Genomic DNA, 21,069 nt, shown 5'->3' with positions numbered 1-21,069 from the left:
CACGAACAGAGGCACGATAGGTTTCTCCAATAAAAATTCTGAAAGCTCAGTAGCACACTCAAAAAGAGTGTTCAGCATTTTAAATAGTTTTTCTACCTACTCTGATAAAGATATTCAGAAGATCTATCAGATAACGTTTGTGAAGTGTTTTGATAACAGAAAAGTTCATGTAAATGCTAAAGGTTGTGACTCTGAGAGGAATACGTTTTGTGTAAGTTCTGCATTAGGGTTTGTACAAGTTACATATATTTTTCCTATTATTCCAAAGAATGATTTTTATTTTTCAAAATATGTCATAAATTCATTCATATCATTTGCAGTGATTTTCCTCTAAAAACTTCATGTTAATAGACATATTTTGATCAAGTTACCTCATTTTGCTAACTCAACAGCAAAAGTGCCCTGTTTCTTATTTCCTAAAGGAATAAATGGTTTCTATATACCCATAATTGATGAGTTTAATCTACTTTACACATTGATTTTTTTTATATCAATGGGTATATGGTAATGTTGAGACAGACTGTTGTACAGACTTACCACTGCTAACTTTTATATCTTCTTCTTTTTATTAAGAGTGCTATTTATATTGTTTGTTCAACACTTCATTTGTTGATGAATTCCAGAGCTTCTGGAATGACAGCAGGTGAAAGAAAACCATAATTGAAAACTATGCAGAGCTCTGAAAGCTGCCCAACATCATGTCAGCATGTGTACTGAACCAACTGACTTTTGGCAGGCAGTACTTCAGTTTTGTTTCCTAGTTTTGAAACTCTGATGCAAATGGGTATGAATGCATGACACTCTACTACGCCTGGCATCACTGCCCAGAATCACTTGCTATGTTACAGAAGAATTAACTTTACAGAAAATTATTGTCCTGAAAGGATAGCACAGTAGGTCTGTCAGCTCAACAAACCTGAGAGACAAGACAGAGCAGCTGGCAAAGTCTTCATATGCTTTGGCATTTACTGTTTAGAGAATGGCGTTCTCATTCTGCCTAGGACATACGTGTGTGTGAGGCCTCCACAATCTGGCTGAATAGCAAATATCACATTAACAGTCTTCAGTAAGCACCCAGAATAAAGCTAGCCATCACAGAAAATTTATAGGTACACTCACATACTCCCACTTCTCCTAGACACCCAGATTCACTATACGTGGCAGACTACTGTGTGACAAAATTCTCAACACTACCTTCATCTGAGGTTCCACAGGATCAATTATCACTTCCTTACTGTTTTTAGTTATGCATCAACAACGTAAAATATTTCAAGGGTGACATTATAGAAACTCCTATAGTTTCTACGTAAACAGCATAGTTCTCACTCAGGACAAAAGTAAAGTTCAGGAAGAAACATGCTTCCTACCACTAATCTCTCAGATGAAGATACCATACCACATCTTCCAGGAGCTGCCCTCAGCGCAGCCAGAGTGCTACGTGGACGCTCCTTCCCCTTCTCCCATGAGAGAAAGACAATACTCCAGACAAAGCTGCCCCATAAACCAGATTCAACCCACAAGGCCAGTGCTCATACTGCAGAACCTCTGAAAAGATTCAAATCAGAAATCACAATCTAGCTGCAACTTTGTAGATGTTCTTTATAAATAAACAGATAAACACAACACCAACACACTTCTGGATGTTCTGGATACATCCTCCCATTTCCCAGTCTTTCTACTATTCAGTTTTGTTTAATGCTGCAACTCTGACAAAGGTGTCCTGATAAAGCTAAAACTACTGCAGGATCATGGACTTCTTAACAATGCCACAGTTTTCTACCTTCCGAGCTGTGCTGGCACACTCCAACAGATTAGGAAATAGCTTTTCATCTGACAGAAAGGCAATAACATAAGACAGATAAACACAGATTGTATTTTATTTCAATGGAAATCCCATTGTCAAAGGAGATAACTGCTGGAGGTTACTTCAGGACAGTGTTTCATGACACTGTGGCTCTGGTGGAATTACCATTTAAGGAATTCCTGCACCTGCCACCTTCCAGGCCATTCAGTTCTGCCACTCCTTCCCTCATGCTAACATGATTCTTGGGAAGGCTATGGTAAGAATCAGAAGAATCAATGGATCCAAATTAGAAAAAAAAAAAGAAAGGAAAAGGCAGATGATAGTACCTTTAACATCAAATCCAGTCATTGTTCTGTTCACAGCAGTCTGATCACAGATTTGTTTAGACAGCTTCGTTAGTGATGTGTGCACCACAAGCATGAACACCGAAAGCCATTAGTGCCATAAAGCTCTCATATGATGAAACTTCACAAGGATCATGAACAAACCAGTGAATGGTGCTGACCCAAAACTCTCATGATAAAGGAACTGTATTTTTAGAGGCAATGGACTGAAACCATGCAAGAAAGCAAGAGGAGGCCAAAGGAGTAGAAAAATACAGGTGGAAGAAGAGGGGAACTCTAGGCACTCCAGACACCTCAGGATTAACTCTGAGGTACGTCTCACAGCACCAAACTGGCTCAGACAGGGAGGTGATCATGTATTAAATCTGTCAAATTATGTAACTTCTCAAACTGCAGGCATGGTTCTACAAAAAAAACCCCAAAAACCAAAAAACCCCAAATTCTGATGTATTTCAAATAATCACTCAGGTCCCGAGTGGTGAACTGTAAGCCAGTCTCGGAATAAATGGAAGGGCACGCTTAACTGACTGAAATGACAGCCCTGGTCCTCAAAGCTAAAGGTAGATGGATCGTGTTGGCTCCTTTCCAGGAAAGGGGAGCAGAGAAGACAGTGTCCTGGAAACATGCCAGAGGAGCCACCAGGCAGGGGGAAATCAGTGCTAGTGTTTGTCAAACCAAGAGACTTGTCAGAGTGCTCAGATGACTTACGTCAGACTTGGAAAAGGCAAATTAGAGCATATCCAGAAAGCAGCTTTGCATGGCGCTTTAAGTTGTATGGTTTTGTTTGTTTTGTTTTAAATATCTTATTAAGGCAAGACAGAGCCTGTGAAGCTTTGTCAGCCAATGCATATCTACACTGGTATGGAAAGACAGGTGGCAGAGAAGAAGGTGGGTCATGAAATTATTTTCTCCATCTTTTGCCAGCAATGAAATTGAAGACACTGAAATTATTAACTAGCATCTTTAAGCGTTTATATTCCAAACATATTCTGTGTTACAAGACCTGAAAGAAAGGTTCAGAGTGCTAGAGCAAAGCAAAGGAAAGGACATTGAGCACTCAGTCCATTTTTTGTTCTTTTCTGTAATTTTAAACAACTATGCGCAAGTCTTCTGTGCATACCATAATTGCATCAGCCATCACTGGATGACAGTCCAAGCTTGAGTGTTAATAAAACTCCCAGGTACAAAGGAAGAGTATTGGAAATCTCACAGAAATATTTTGTATTTATCTATCCACACTGGGATTTCAAACTGCCAGAAGAAGCATAAAGAGGCATGTGTGCAAATTACTCTCCTGTCCACATTTAAGGTTAGTTTCTCTACTAGATTTATGTTAATGGGACCTCAGAGTGTCCTGGTATGAAATCCATTATGGATAGGAAAATGAAGACATGTTACCCATGGTGAAAATCAGTATGTAAAGAAAAATTTTTCACAGTTGACGTAATTTGAAAAAAGGTAAAATAATGAAACAATTGGTTGACTATCCAATGCTTTTTTAACAAACATGGTCAGCTTCAGAACCAATCTGGATAATCTTCTTTTCCTCTAATTAATAGCAACTCTTTCCATCAAAAAAAAAAATCAGGCTAGTTCCATAGAACACAAAAATATGGACCAAAGGCCTGAGTTTTAAGCAAACTGGAAAATAAAATCTATCATTTTCTGGCAAAGTAAGTACTGAACTTAATCTATTTCACCTGATATGCTACCAAAAAAACCCCCAAAAACAAAAACCAAAACATCTTGCCAAAGCTAATCCCTTCTGACAAGGGGTGTGGTTCTTTTGAACTGTAGTTCTTAGCACAGATGAGTTTGTTGAATGATTTTTGCAGAGCACCTCAGGGAACGTGGGAGAAGAAATAACAGTCTGATGAGTCCATGTCTCAAAACAGGGTGATAAAGGCCACCTCTCACAGTTGTTTATTTCTTTAAATTCTTAGTATATGCAAAGAGGAAAAAAGTCTAGCTAGTAGTTAATAACAGATTCTCTTCCTATTCAGGATTCATAGATTAGAGATGCTGTTGGACTGCATTCAATGTAAAAAAAAAAAAAAAAAATTGTATGCTTGTTTCCAGTCTTCTAAATACATAAGGGAAGAATAGGAAGAATATTGGGCTTTCTGAAGGAGAAGCAGATATCCCACAGCGACCTGGGTTTCAGAGGAAATTACAGCACTATTGAAGAACTGAAAAAGAAAACACTCAGTGGATAATAAATTCAGACTTCGAACTGAAGTGTAAATCACTTACTTTCAACTCTCCCAACATATTTAGCACGACCAGGCTGTTTTGCTGAGTCTGGGCTGCCTGGGGGATGCTCAAGTGTTTTACATAACCATGGCTGTTTCCCAAACAACTTACCAATGGCCATTCCTTCTACACTTTCACAGAATCATCTGGTTGGAAGAGACCTTTAAGATCATCAAGTCCAACCATTCACCCTGCATTGCCAGGGTCCCTAAACCATGTCTCTCAGACCACACCTACATGTCTTTTAAACACTTCCAGGGACGGGGAAAATCCCCATCAATCCCCAAATCATCAAGGGCAGCACTACCATCCATTTAGAGTCATACACTATTTTCAGAGAGTAGTCTTTTCATTTAACTTTCAAACAATTCTATGTTGTTCACTTCCTAGTTGAGCTTTCTCTTTTAAAGCTGTTTCAAGTGGCAGATAGAAAAATTATTTTCTATTTATTTCAAGAACTCTGAAGCATCCTGTATGACATTTATCCTTCAAATTCTGCCACTTCTGTTATGAACAAAGACACCAAATTTACCACAGTATATCCTTCATAATTTATACATGGCAATAACAGATTTATATAGCCAGATAAATTTATATATTACTAACTATATTTTTAATATATAAACTTTGAATTATTCGGTGCATTTCCCCATACAGTAGCTATTATAAAGGGTTATTACTGATGGTTGGAAACATTTTTTACTATATTTACAGTAATCTCTTCTTACAGAAATAGCCAAACTTAAGTTTCTGAACAAAGTTGAAAATAATAATAGAAGCCAAGGAAAATATCTATGCAATATTTAGTCAAAAGATTAAGCACCAGAAAGTCCTGGTGAATGTGTTGGGAAGATTGACAATCAATTGGTGCTGTGTTTCTCTGACAATTATTTCTAAAAGAGCTGACTAGAATCCTATAATATCAAAGACAGACAAGAATCACCATAATGACTATGTATCCCAATATTTATTTAGCAACTAGCTTAGCAGGGGTATTATACTGTCATAAATATGGAGAGGTCTTAATACAATAATGGAACATCAACATTAAAAAAAAATCTAATATCTAATGAAAATAGCCAATAAGAGTTCCATTCCAGAGGGAAAAATTGAGATTAAAGTGGCTTGTTCAAAGGCTAAAAAAAAGAGCTCATTAGCAAAATTAAAATAAATTCATGAATGCCTAATTCCAGGTGATATGTTCATATCACTGATATTTCTTAACAGTGATAATATGCAAAACTTTTATGCACAATTATTAGCAGGTTTTATACATTTAAAATCTGTTGTTTTATGGCAAACTGCACTGAAATCATCTTCTCTCTTATGCCTTGTTTTTCAAAACCAGCTTGTTCCATTCAATGAAATGTTATTTGAGTCAGACTTTTATCACTTTCAGAGTGATTTTATTATTTTTGAGTTAAATGAACCAAAGGAGCAAGAAATAAGTACTGTGCAGAGTAATATTCTTGGTATTGGCCTACAGAAAAGTTGGAGTTCTAATGCCAAGTTGCCTCTAAAAAAAAAGAAAAAAGACTATATGCACCAAAACACTGAAATCCAATCCCAAATGCTCAGAGCATTTTTAAATGCCCAATGTGGTGTTTGTTAAAATACACACCACTCTATTTAGGAGGCATTAAGAAAGAGTGGTGAACAACTAGCTGTGTGCCAGAGCAATAGCTATCAAAAACCAAAGCTCTAAAGGCATTACAAGAGAACTCAGCTTCCTGCCAGTATACTGTAAGTTCTAATAATAAGCATATTCAAAGAATACCATACTTCAAAATATTTCGTCTCCTTTTGTCTCCAGTCATCATTAGTGATACAAAAATGTTAACACTAATGGAAAATGCTGGTTTGTTACATCCTTTTTGTTTGAGAGAATTATGTCATCTTTACCTAATTTGCTACAATGTATTGTAACTACTTTTCCTTGCTACACCATTAGTTGGTATTTTCATTACCTGCTGAAGAAGGGACCTCTTACTGACAGCTTCTGTTAGCAAGAAATCATTTTCTAAGAGTAGGTAAAGGTAACAGCAGCAAGCTGTCAAATCAGATGGAAACAGCTTCTAGAATTTACTTCTATCCAAGTGCACAGAAGTAGAGCATACAAGTCTCTGCAGTTCAGATGAAAAGGCAAGTATTATGCAACATAGCTGAGATCAATAAGCTAAGGTCTAAACCCAGCTTTAAAATTTCCTTCTATTTTATTTAGCAGACGGTATTAGCAAACTATACAGTAAACTCACTAAAACAACATTAAAACTATAAATGAAACAAAAAAGTAATTGCTATTTTTTATGACTGCTCAGATGAGCAAAGAGCTACTCCATACATTGTTCTACTAAGATGGTTCACAATCCAAACTTCATACTTTCATCCTGACATTCACAGAGGCATATAGAAGCAGTCCTTACTAATCCTAAGCTAAGCTAAGGGGGAGAGAAAGAAAAAAAGAAATTAAAAAAAAGAGAAAAAAAGAATTATCAAGGCTGAATGCTATGTGAAAGATGCCAAAAAAGCAAAGGAAGTTCTTTAAATCTTCTGCAGGCACAAATATAGCAGAATAAGGCAGGAAAATCTCACAACCCTATGGCAAAGGGAAGGAAAAAAAAAAAAGAGAGAAAAGTAGAACGGGAAAAGGAACGTTGCGGTCTAGAATAGTATTTCAGTATTAGTATATCTTATGAAAACATTAATCAAGATTGTATGATTCACACTTGTAAGAAAAGTGTGAAGGAAAGAGTAGAAAGATAGAAGAAAGAGGCTCTCTGTATTTGTACGGAACAACTATATTCTTGGCTGTCAACATCATATCTTGGTTTTATTGCTGCCCATTGAGCACAGGACAATCAATGTAAGAAGCAAGATGCTAGGAACAGGTTTTTTTTTTTTCACTCAGAGTGGGAATACAAGAGCTAATATTAACTCTAAATCACAGATAATTTGAATGATTTTGCAGGAAATAATTTTTTTTTCAGTCTTTGTGTCAACAACATATCAGGAACATCTAGCAATTTGACTCCAGTAGAGTTTATTTGAACCAAGAAACTCAACCAAGTCACTCCAACTTTATCTTCATGTAATAGATAATAAACAATTTTTAATTTTTTCTTTCTGCAAAACTGATTCATGAAACAACTGAAGTCCTGACCTCCCCAAGATGTGAAAGTATGACATTTCATTAACACCAGTACATGATGCAACAAGGACAAACATCATCAGAGCAACATTCAGAACCAGTTCTGAAGCCAAAAGCTTAATGCCAACTTGTATCAGTGCTATGTGTGAGGCAGGCTTATTTGACCAGGTATAGTACCACAATAACGTGGTAATACTGCTTTTGGAAGCAGCCTAGTAGGTGTTTCTTGCTGTACATTCTATAGCAAAAAGAGCAGTCACATATATTAATTTAGCAAGACCTGAATGCATGGTTAAAGTTAAGGACCCACTTGGTGCAGCAGCTCGACTTTTTCCAGAAAGGATCTTCAAAGGTTACTTACACAGCAAACACCAAGAAACTAAAATTACATCAGTAAATATGACCAAGTAACTAATACCTCTGCAGCAGTCTAACAGTCTAAGCATCTCTTTATTTTCTAATTCTTTAATCAGTGTCTTTAATTGTACAGCAAATATCTGAACATCAAAGGTCATTGTGATGTGGACTGCAAGGTACACAATAGCCTGCAGGAAAAAGATAATGCTTTTTTGAAGCCTACTTCTGGTACTACAGGGGAAAATTAGAAATAAGATGTAATGAGAACAATTATTTTGTGTATCATTATAATTTTATATTAAACACAAGGTAATCATCACAACAGAACATCGCGGTCTTACTGAAAAAGATGTGACACCTACATTTTTAACTTTCTTTGTTTTATATTTTGGGAGGCTTCCTTCACTAAAAAAAGAGTACTCAAATAATGTGATCTGTTTTATATAGGTTGGGCTGCTCGTTAAGTTGAAGGCAGCACAGAGAAACACTTGCACCTTTCCCTCCCTAGAGTGAAAACATGCATACAGCCACTTCAGGATTACTCAGTCTCTTGCTTATTTTTCCCTCAAATGCTGACAAATTGTAACCTGGCAACACTCGGATCACTTTCAGGATATTTGAAATACTAGTCATAACCAAAACATCAGAATAACAAGCTTAGGAACAGATGGCATCCCAAGTCCTCACTGCCACTCCAGAATCCAAGGGCCAGCAGCTGCCTGCTGCACAGCAAGGCAGCCAGGAAAGCCAGCATGTGCACTGTGGCTCAGAGGTGGCACCATCACCTTCTACTCACTTGATTCTCCTGTGGTGTATATCAGGGGTTTTTGAGAGAGAAGCCATGTACCGTGCTTTTGAGTATGTTTTCAGAGAATCATAGAATGATTTGGGTTAGAAGGAACCTTAAAGATATCTAGTTCCAACCCCTCCTGTCATGGGCAAGGACACCTTCCACTAGATCAGGTTGCTCAAAGCCCCATCCAGTCTGGCCTTGAACACTTCCAGGGAAGGAGCATCCACAATTTTTCTGGGCAACCTGTTCTAGTACCTCACCATCCTCACAGAAAAAAAATTTCTTCCTAATATCTAATATAAATCTACCCTCTTTCAGTCTGAAACCATTACACCTTGTCCCATCACTACATTCCACAATAAAGAGTACCTCCCCATCTTTCCTATAGGCTCCTGTTAAGTACTGAAAGGCTGCTACAAGGCCCACATTGACAGTGATCGACAAGAACAGCTTGGAAAAATGTGAACTGCTGAAAGGCTATGGCTGCCTGTGGGCACAGGGGCTTTCTCACCTGAGGCAGAACACTACTTCTCTGCCTAAACTGCTTGCAAGGTGCCCATGAGGGACACAGAAGAAACTGCTGTCGAGGTGCTTATTGCCAATTTCTTCACTGAGGATTGAAGATAGAGAAGCCGCTGAACAAATTTGCCTGAAAGTCTCACAGCAGCAGAGGAGATTACACACACTACAATGCAGAGTACCTGATTATAAACCATCACCATGTGAGACAACTCCATTTCTGAAGCAGTTCAGCCACTTTATAACACAAATGCACCTGCGCTAATAGCTTGCCTCTCAAATGACCTTATTAGCACAGCACATCAGCTCAATGTTGTTGCACAGCATCCAGCCAAAGCGTGGCTTTCATCCTGCTATGCCAGAATACAGATGGATCTGGAACAAAACACTTAGTTCTTTCCTTTAGCAAAGCCGGTCTTCACAGATTTCTACTTCTTTATTGGTTCCCACAGGAGAAGTTTTTGAAGGGATCTCTTTTTGCTTTTTAGCCTAGGACAGAAGAAGCTCTTGTTGAGGAACTCTTTGCAGAAGAGAGGAAAAGTAGAACCATCGGGGAAAATGATCCCATCCTTCCAAAATGATCAGAAGTATAAAAATACTCATGAGGAGAAATGGCTGCAAATTGAGGAAAACAGAAAAATGAGGAGTGACAGCCTCTTCTTAGCAGCCTAAAGGGAAGGAAAACACTTCACTCTACCACTTGACTGAGCACTCCATTGTCTCACTGTCTGAATAGCCTATTTATCACTAGCATTCATAAAACTAAAAAAGAGGCAAACAAAAATAAATTGTTTTTCCTACGTCAACCTCATTTAATTACTGCAAAGTACTTTGAATTGTTGATCTCCTAATGCTTTGGCGGGATTGGCAGCCAGTCTAGTCCAGTCAGGCTTGCCTGATTGTATGAGAAATAGAAAATAAAATTAGCATAGTCAAAGCCAGGGATAATCTAGGAAGTATTCACAGTAATGAATAGAGTTGGATGACAGGTCGTTTTAGCTGGGAGTTTCTGATACCCAGCCCTATTACAATGTGTGTGGGCTAGTAAATATTCAGCAGAAGTTTAACAGGATATTTCAAGGAGATTTACAGTCAGCTCAGTTATGTCTGTATCACCGCACTGACATGCTGTCTTTGCTTTTGCATATCTTACAAGAAACTTAGTGTCAGCTTATACAGCAAGAAACCAGACAATCATATATACATGTCTGTGCATACTGAGATGTGTATCGTGACAATACCTTGCCTTGTCTCCTGGGAGCATAATACCCAGTGGTCTCATTTCCAGACAATACTGCAGCCAATCCTACTATTAGACAAAAAGTAGAATTTTTCTTTTCTTTCATCACAAAAACTGGCTCAAAGAAAGCAGACAACTATTAATACAGACTCTGGGGATCTCCTCCAAGGACAAAACCGGAACATATTAACTATTTAATCAAGAACACACTTTTCTTTTCAAGAAACGCCAACATTTTAAGATCTGCGCTTGCCCCTCACTATCACAGCTTTTAGACTACGATATGACTGTCTAACCAAGAAGCCCAACTCTGTCAGCAGATGACTTTGTGTTATATAATGGGCTTATGAGCAGAGAACTGGAAAAACTCAAGTGAAGTATGTTCAAGCACAGTCAAATTCTTTCTTCACAGACAGGCAAATCAATCAAGTGATCCCTTCTCACTTTTGATGAACTGTGAATTACGAAGACTTAGTCGAATCCTACCTATATTGCCCTCAGAGGTGGTATTTTGACTGTTCTCACATAAACTTGCTCCTGTGCCAAGTGCAGTACAGCCAAGCATCATGGAGTTCAGGATCCCAGCTGGATCTGCCCTATATGCTGAAACCACAGAGCCTCAGCTAACCATTGTTACTGACCCCTAAAACTAGGCAGTTTACTGCCTGTTTGGACATGTTTACATTAGCTGTAGCCACATTCCATTACTGCATAGACAGAATCTTTGAGAAAAGTAGCTGGGCAATGTTACGAATCACTGACATTTATACATTAACAGGAAGGCATAAGTATGTTGACAATAACTCTTTACAGTACTTGTATGCAGGAGGAAATACAGTCAATTTGTAGGCTGGGTAATACGACCTTATTTCCTCATTTTTATTATGTAGTATCAATGTTATTTGCATCAGACAAATGAAAAAACTCAGCACCTTCCTGATGCTGTCCTTCACTATTCCTTACATTTTCTAGTCATAGAGAACAGAATATTCATCAAACACATGAAAAAAACGTTCATTAGCATGACAGGTACCAGCCTCCAAATGGAAAAAATGCCAGGGGCCTGTAAAACTAACAATGCATCTTTAATTCCAAAACATAGACCTCAGATCAATGAAAAATAAAGTATCCTCTTACCTTACGGTCTCATTTTCTCCATGTTAGTACCAAATCTGTAACATCTAATCAAAACACACTCTTGCTTTTCCTCATTTTTTACTAACGTACATACTACTGCAATTTAAAAGGACATTTCCTAAAGTACCTTCTTGAGATTTAGCTGATAAAATCAGATAATTCAAAGGCAAAACCAGACAGGAATAAATAAAGCATTCACCATAAAGAACAAAAATTACCTTTAGCAGGGTTTACTTTTATTCCTGACCTATACAGCATCTCCTCATTCTGCCAGTCCCCATTCCTGACAACAGTCTTGAGTCCATAGAAAACAATTAATGCAGCAGTGGAACAAAAAACCAAGTTCTTCAGAAAGCGCTTTTGGGCTTTGATGTAAAGGGCCCTGATACCTACTGTAACCAGCAGGCAGAAGCCCATACTAGGAACATAAAGCACACGCTCTGCTATTACAAAGCCAACATAGAAAAACAGGTTTGTGGCAGGAACAAAGGGCACTGTTAACAAAGACAGAGACAGAATGACAATGTTCTCAGTTGAAGGAAGCTGCAGTTTCTGCATTTCATGCTTTTTTATACCATTCTCTTCTTTTGATGCAAAGTTTGACTTCACCTCCAGTGTCTTGTACTCCATCTCTGAGTGGCAGGTATGGCCATTAGCATTCTGCTTGCCATTCATTACGGTTTTCTCACTGCATTCTCTTTCATTGCTGGAGCCCTTCAAGCTAAAGTAGGCAAGGAGAAGGAGTCCAGCATAGAAGGCCATAGTGTGTAGATTCCTCCAGTCACTAAATGCTTTCAGAAGAGGCACAGCATCCATAGACCAGTCAAAGCTGAGGGTATCTGGGCATAGCAACAGCCAGAGGTTCTTGGTTGGCAGGTAAAAGAAGGTCAGCGTACGCGTGAGAAAACTGTCTGAATCAGCTGCTGGATTGTCAGAATTGGAAAAACTTGGGGGCTTGTTGCCCATCCAGTATAAACGGATACCCAGCAGTGCAGTTCCCCAGGAGGTCAATAAACCAATGCTGAAGACAAGGGTCAAATTCTTTCTCTGGAAAGAAAAAACAAAAAAATCATCAGCATAAATCAACACCAAGTATTTAAGTTTGTAAATTATTAACAAAAGGTACTAAGAGATACCTGATACAACTCTTTTTTTGGTAATGCAAAGAAGCACTATAGAACTTGGTTTCTGACATTTGGATCACAAAATGTCGGGGTTTGTTGTTGACCATAGACTAAAAGAACAGGCTTTAAGCTTTATCAAGCCTTTAGAGATCTTAGAGCTGTCAATGCTCACTTAAGATTTAGCTGTGTAACCCTCTGAAAACTTTATTTTAGAGGATTTTATGGAATTTTACAATAGTTGCTACATAACCTCCCAAATCCGTTATTTCCTCATGGCTGTGACCAAAACACCAGTTTGTCTTAACTAGATTTAAAATTCAAAGAATGTCCCAGTTCCTTTTTCCCTAACGAAAGTCTCTCCTAAGGTATTTCACCTGAGAACAAAGTAAACTTTCCAACAAGGCAAAAGAGGAAAACAGAGATCCAAGTTCAGGTCTCCCAGCTCCTACCTCTTAACTACAGTGATCATTTGAAGCCTTCGGATTTGCCTACTACTGAAAGCCCCACTTCATTTTGCACCTCACAGCCAAACAATATGTTGTTTTTTAATTCAAGCACCCTGTATTAAACAAGGGCTTTAAACCCTTTCACGTCTTCATACTCATCTAAAATAATAAGTGAAGCATACAGCTGTCTCCACCTACCCATGTCATCATGCTAGCAACTTGAAGAACTTCCACTTATTTATGGAGTAACTCAACATTTGCCAGCTGGATCTGCTTGTTCGGTTCCCCCCGCCCCGCATCCGAAAGCACTTACTTATTCAAATGCTTGCAGAAACACACCACTTCTGCCTGAGTGAGAATCAGGAAGCCAGACTTGCTCACCTGTTTCTAGGACTCATGAACTTACATTCTGTTCTTAGTTACACAGGCACCCTAAACAAAAGCTGGTTTTGGATTACTCCCTCTTTACAGAAGAATTAGTAAAAGCTAAAATCTGTGTATCTTTGTATTTCAATTTCTCAGGTGCCTTTTGTAGGAAAAACTATTTGCCAGATAGCTCTAGATACAGTGTAAGCACTTCAATAATACTTTCTCTCATTATTCCAAATAATTATTTGTCAACCATTTTTCATTTTATTAGGTCTGCTTTTTCCATCTCACACTACACATTCCTCAGACAGTTATTCAATGTTACCTCAGTGATTTAGAAGCAGGTCCTCACACTGGAGTGTTTTATCTTATTTCTTTCAAACAGCTCATTTTCCTCCTTTGTGAGGAGACTCTCCTCTTGACATCATGAGATACGGATGACTGTGCTGCTCCATCTTAGATCATTTATTAATAGTTTTCTACCATCAGGTGACTGATGTTCCAATAACAAGACACAGTCTAGTCATCATCATTTATCTGCTTGTCTCATGAAGAAATGTATTCCTTTTCACATTTCTGTAATTTCTCTTTGCGAAGTTTAAAATATTTAATGGCAGTTAGATTACTTCATTCAGTTTTAAAGTAATATGGAAGAATTCAATGGAGGCATTACTAGGGAACAAACAAATCTATAGTGAGAGTATTTATGTACTCGTTATCAGAATCACCTAAAAAATACTACCTCTTTTTATACATAAAGGTAAAGCCCAAGTCCACATATTTCATTTGCCATACTAATTCCAGTTTGATTTAATAGCTTTTGTATATTCCTACATCCTGGAAAATCAACAATATTTTTGTAATGAATCAGTCAAGGCCCACGTCTACATATTATGATGACTATATTCCCTGGAAAGCCTACTGTAACAACCTACTTTTATTTGTAAGCTGGATAATACTTCACAACTCATCTCAGATACACTGTTTCAGCTGTGCCTGCTTTTAATGTTATAAAGCTGTGTAAACTGATTATCATTGACATTTAAAAGTTTATTCAGGTTTATATTTGGAATAAAAAGATCATTCAGATTTCATGGATTTGCATGAATAAAACCCTCATAGTAAAATCTATGTCCCTGGTTCACTCCCGTCATATTTTGCTACATTAAAATTTTTCTGCCCATCCCCCTGGCTCTATTATTCTCAAACTCATGTCCTCCAAACATGCATATAAACAACTCCCAAATGTTAAACGTGACCACCTTTTCTCTTTTTATACACCTTTCTATAGTTTCTTTAGAGGTGGCTGATTAGACAGGCTGGAAAGTGGAAGATGGGATTTTTTGTTCATTTGTTTGTTTTAATTAGAAATTCAGAGCAGGTCTTTGTTAGAAGGCTATATACCACTTGAAAGATTAAGACATCCCAAATACTAAGCAATTGAAATAATTAACACATGAGATATGAGCTTTCATGGATTGCTTAGGCTACTTTGTTATTCTGTTAATATTTAATAACTGGAAGAAAATTGGCCTTTCCTAAAAATTCACATTACAAAATTCTTTGACAAAATCACACCATTCCTCATGGATAATAGTGAAACCTGCTCAAAACTTTCAGATCTTCTTCATACATCATAGAAAGTAATGATAAAAAGCTTGCCTCTTGCTCTCAGCCCTAGAAATGCAAACAATCTGTACCTCAGGGCTAATCCATCCTTACTGCTGTAGTAACTATTTGCAGCCTTCCTTTTAAGCTTAAATTTAAGATCTGTAAAGTCCAGATTCCTCACACTTCCTGGTTCTACAAAGTCACCACCTACCTATATGCGGTACTGTGTTTCATGCTTTAACAAAACTTTTCCATTATTTTTCTGAATATTTTACATCAGTGACAAATGAAATATCTAAGCATTCACTCATGGAGCTTGGAGACATCCAAGAAGGTGGATTTTCACACCAGCATTCCAATTTATTGTAATGTAAAATACTAGAGAAGGAGCTCTGGTGGATTCTTCAGCTTAATTAACGGACTACAGGAGAGGAGAGCAAATATCCTTTTCTTGCTCCGAAACAAATGGTTTGCATCCTTCTCCAGAAACCATTTCAGACATGGATCCTCTCAAAACCCAGTAGCTTTATATCTTTTTAAAATTAACTACAGCTATCAATTTACCTGTTTAACACCGACATGCCATTGTCAATTTTCAGATTTCAGAGGAGATGCTCTGGACTCAGTCTAAAACTAAGACTACGACTGTCCTCAATACTTCCAATCCAAAAATTTAGAGCAGAATGCCATTTCTTTTTTTCCACACACCCACCCCTTTTTTTTTTAATCACACATAGATAATGTTGGCTGAGAAGGGGGATGATAAATGCATTCTCTTTGTTTCCTCTCTCAACTTTCATGAGTTTTGCACAGCATTTATCCCTCTGCACTAATATAGTCAGAGATAATAAGAAAGCTTTAGCTCACATTTTTGCTTTACTTTCTACCAAGCTTTGTATAGCAAATCAGAGGAAAAAAAAATGTTTACAGCAATTTATCAAAATTAAATGATATCATCAGATCCCCAGTAGACTTTTGCCTGCAAAGAAAGTGCTTTCAAAATGAACTCTGCTCAGACAACCACTTTCACTAAGAACTCTTCCTCTAAGCCTCCTGACAGACTGTGCTCCTCTAACTCTGTACACAGCACGGCACAGCAGCAGGAAGAGATCCTCTGTAATGCTTGGCAGAAAGGATTTGGATTACTATTCTCATGACTCCTAATCCAGCCCATCTGCCATATGTTTTGACACCCGCATAAATCCTCTAACCTTTCATAAGTAGTCATTTTCATCTGGGGAAAAATGAGAACTGATTTAACATCTCTCCTGCCTGCTAACAGTCAAGTACCACTACTACAATTTTAGTGTTTGTGACTGCAGAAACCTTCCATCTGCATGACCCACCCACACTGCACATTTCCCTTGCACTAAAACCTAATTCCTCACTCCATTATGCTGCTCTTAAATAAGGCACTGCAGAAGATTTCTTGATTGAGCAGCCCCTGCCAAGGCTCAATCACCTAAGCGGTATTCAAAACATTTTCAAAAGACACTATTCTTTTAACCTCACCTTTTCCATTTCACAAAGCAGCATATGGTACATGGTCAAGACAGTCCAGATATCACCATGTCTAGCCACAAACAAAATGTTATTTTTAGAACTCAGGAAACACAGAAAAGAAAGTGGATAAGTCACCAGGCATTACTTACAGGAGTTTCTTTTCAAGGAGCTCTTAAGCTGGAAAATATGTTGACTTGAGAACAGGGGCTTCCCAAAGTAGTAAAATGCTGCTGAATGACTAGACTGACAGTATCTTGTTTCCATGGTAGGTAGAGGCTCCTGGATCACAGCTCAGCAAAGTCTGAGCATATCCCCCACCAGGGACAAAGATATTTGCCACAACCTCTGCTGGGTTGTAGTAGTGAGCTGTAAGTGGCCTTTACTGCTCCCTCTCCACCTGCTTTGGTCCTGCTCACATGACCCACTCATTTACACTGGTGATACAAAAACAGCTGGCCTGAAGGTCTGTTTATCACTTTGAGCTCTGCCTATAGCTTATCCAATATTCTGAGCAACTGTACATATTTAACAACATTTACCTCTAGCATTATGAACCCACAGAATTTTTCCTCAACAAGGAAGTCAGTGCATTCATAAAACAGCTGAAGATTACATAGTGTACATATTTTATTGTAATTACCAAGTAGCACAAGCTAAGCAGTCCTTATTACTGTTGACTTGCCTTACTAAAATTTAAATTGAGTTATAAATACTGACATTTAAAACTGCCCTAAATCTTCCTCTAAAATCTTTAAATGCTTTAATAGGATCTTTACATTAAAAATTCCAAACACTAACCTCTCAGCTGAAAAAAGGTTACAGGTTACAGGGGAAAAGATAAATTGCATTAAGAACAGAAACTGTATGAATTACTGGAGGTAGTACAAGAGCAGAAGGGACTACGTTAGCTTGATAAATCTGTACATGTGATCAGTGCAAGAGAGAAGGTTCTCTCTGAGGATACTCCACGCAGCCAAGTGCAGAAGGTAGATACACATACCTGCCCAGGGTTAATTCATCTATTTGCAGCAGCAAGAACTTACCACAGGAGGTTAGAAGCCCACTAGGACCAAATGACATTCATGAACTGCCAGACTGCTCAGGAATGCTGTCCAGCACTGCAGTTACCACCACAGGGGTAGATAGGTGGTCCAATGGTCGTATCTGCGTTTCATTTAACAAGCATTTTCTTATTCAAGTGGTGTTGCAGTGAAGGAAGGGTGCTGCACTTTCTGCACTAGCTGAGAGCTTGTTGAACATGCAGGTATGTTAGAAGCCAGATCAGGAATTCAAAATTATCTTGATAAAAACAGAGAAATGTTCAGAAAAATAAGCCCCTATAAAAGGCAGGGGCAACTGTGACTGCTTAAAGCTACACACATATGAGACGTGGAACAAGCAGCTGGCTCATCTTTAGAGAAGCATCAGGGATTATCACAGATCAGAAGCAACTTTTTTAAGCTACTGCTAGAAAGGTAAACACTGTACTGAGACTACAGATGAAAGCACACTCTTCAAGACAGACATGTGAAGTAATCCTTCCACTCTTCTCAACACTAGTAAATCCTAAAAGTGTCTGATTCCAGCATAGAACTTTCAGAAATAAAGAAAGAAACTGGATAGAGCAACATGACAGAACAATTCATATAACTTCAAAGGGAATCAAGGGAAAACTCCAGCTGTGTAAAAGAGCACCAGCTTGCCTCTGCCGCATGGATTACAAGGAAGCAGGACAGTCTCATAGAAAAGAGGCATGTTTGAGGTGGGCAGCACAGCTCAGCACTATGCTTGAGCAACTTGATGACTAGGCCTGCAGAGACCCAAAGAGAAAGGAAGCTTTGTCTTGGTCTTTCTCAGAAGGCAAAGGCTGTACCTGCTGTATAGCCAGGCTGTCCTCATGGATAACCATCACACCTGCAAATGAGTATCCAAGGCTGAGGCCCACTATGTCATTTGTACCTCCTACACCATATTAAGTAAATCTGACCTGACAATGCTTTTGAACTACCTCATCCTGTAAAAAGTGTTGGCAACTTACTAAAGCCTTGCTCCTTGGAATGGATGGCTACGCATTTTTTCTTCTAAAGGAAGTATGTTCCACTCTTCTGTACAACATACAGACATGCTTAAGAAAAAAAAAAGCAGAGTATAAAATAGCCCTTAAGAGCACCTACTGCAATCCTACCTATAAAACCTACTGCCAGAAATCATTATGGCACATTTCACATGTTTCCTGCACTAACAGGATGGCAATAATGGAAAATTAAAGCCTAAGAGGTGGTTTAATATACAGTTGGAGAAAAACACACATTATAAATATGCAAAGACACATACTTTTTAACTGACTAATGCAAATAGAACTTTATTTTATGAGCGAAAATGTCATTTAATCCCAGATTAAGCCTCTGGCAATGACTAAGCAACTTTATCAGTCCAGTAGAAGGAAGTAATTAATAATCAATTTCTGTATATGGGATAAATAGGAAGTTGGCTCTAGTTTTGACAGAACAGCCTATCTAGGTGTAATAGAAATCTATCAGCTGGAAGCCCATCAAGCTACAAGTCAGTTTCTACAGTTGGTAACAAACAGCATTTTAGGTGTTGGTTTTTTTTTTGTTTTTCCCTTTCCCAACTGAAATATTGAGTGGTTTTGTTTGTTTTATTTGTAGCTTTAAAACATAGCAAAAGAAAAAGCAAAACAGTTATCTTGAAACTATACTCATAACAAAGAATATATATTACAAATCTGAACACTTAATTGCATTTCTTCTAGTAAAATAAAGCTTAAACACCTCCAACATTTTCAAAGAGAAACAGAGATAGTACTGAATGTTCACGTGAAATACAGAACCTGCTTATCATCTCAGAAGGTTCTGTATATTATCAAGAAAGATTCATTTAAGACTTACTTTCTTTGAAAAAAAGAATATTTAAAGCTGGTTTGGTGCAGATTTTTTTTTAAGACCTACTGGTTCAGCAAGATATGGGAAAAAAAATGTCAAACTGACTGAGAACCTATTTGTGTGGCAAACTGAATACAGGCTATGTATTTTGTGATTAATAAATAAATAAATAAGAATTCCCACCCACCTCCTACACCCTCCCACCCACGAAATACCTTTATTTATGTGGTGGTACAAGAGAATGGCCAAAAGACATTCAACAAGTAGCACAATTGTTACGCTTGAAGTCAGTACCTTCAGAATTAGGAATAAATTTCACATTTACAGCCACTTGTTAGTCATTTGTTTCAGATGCACTGCTTCTTATAAATAACAGCCTAAAAGATGTCTCTTATGATCTGGATGCAATCGCTGTATAATGTTTACTTATTCTATGCTACACTAGCATCGTGTTTCAAACAATGGGAACCACAAAAAACTGGAGAAGCTAAAGGTGACGTGGCAATGACTATCAGTCTCAGAAGGCCTTCAGAAAATCATAGAATACCAGGTTTGAAAGGACTTCAAGGATCATCTGGTCCAACCTTTCTTGGGAAAAGCACAGTCTAGGTAAGATGACCCAGCATCAAGTCAAGGGGAACAAAAAGAGATTTACAGGAAGAGCTACATACCTTCGACATTCAAAGTCACTGCCGATAGCAGACAGAAGATAATTCCAAAAGAATGCTAACATATAGTACGTCACCACCATTGATGAAAAGCTTGGTTTCCAAGTATAATGAAAGGAACTCTTCTCACACTCTTAGTCAAAAGAAATATTCTGAAGCAGATTTACATGCCTCCTTTGTCATCTAACCTAGTCTTGTCTCCCACGTAGCTAACCAGGTAGCTATGAAGTACTAGCAATAAAATCCTGGAGATACACACTTGGACATTTGAAGAATAACCCATTGGAGGGTAACAAAAAAACACTTCAAAAAGAAATTAAATGAACAACCTTTGTAAGACCTTACCAGTAAGTATTGCCATCTCAGAGAAGCAAGACTGGGAAAATTAACATTTTAGTAACAATTTCTTGTGTTCCTCTTCTTCATTAGATCAGGTTACTCTCTTATAGAATTGGTTATTCTCAAAGTCTAATTTGAAGAAGAGAAAGCTTGCTATGTTCAGTGTTAATTACTGGGGAAGTTCTTTGTGTTCATTCCCTCCTGAATACACTAAATAGAAATGGGAATGAATACCTATTGGAAAACACACAGAACAAATTAAACTTTTTGCAGCAAATACCTGCATAAGTACTGCAGCTAGTACTGCATAAGTTGCAGCTAGCTACATAAGTACGCACTACCCAACGACAGCAAGGAGTACTGCAAGGATATCACAAGAATAGAAATGCACAGATATAAGAATATTTAGCCAATAATAAAAACTGCAAGCACTTCAACAGAAGATTTCCTCAGAAATACGTTTGATAAAAATAACAGGATACCTTGAATAGAGTGACTTCTATCTTGTTTC

General features: G+C 37.9%; 1 protein-coding gene across 1 annotated transcript in view; it reads right to left on the bottom strand.

Annotated features, from left to right (window-relative positions):
- Positions 1–21,069, bottom strand: part of TMTC2 (transmembrane and tetratricopeptide repeat containing 2) — a gene marked incomplete at its 5' end in the record, with an annotated part of 141,570 nt that overhangs the window by 86,096 nt on the left and 34,405 nt on the right. Inside the window, one exon of the mRNA XM_010145743.1 lies at positions 11,814–12,642. Coding sequence (XP_010144045.1) covers positions 11,814–12,642 — 829 coding nt within the window. The remainder of the gene's footprint in view (positions 1–11,813; positions 12,643–21,069) is intronic.

This window comes from Buceros rhinoceros, unplaced genomic scaffold (genome assembly GCF_000710305.1).
Source record: "Buceros rhinoceros silvestris isolate BGI_N320 unplaced genomic scaffold, ASM71030v1 scaffold7381, whole genome shotgun sequence".
Classification (NCBI taxonomy): Eukaryota; Metazoa; Chordata; class Aves; order Bucerotiformes; family Bucerotidae; genus Buceros; species Buceros rhinoceros.
Note: the sequence above shows the minus strand (reverse complement) of the source record. Positions and strands in the feature narration are given on the sequence as shown.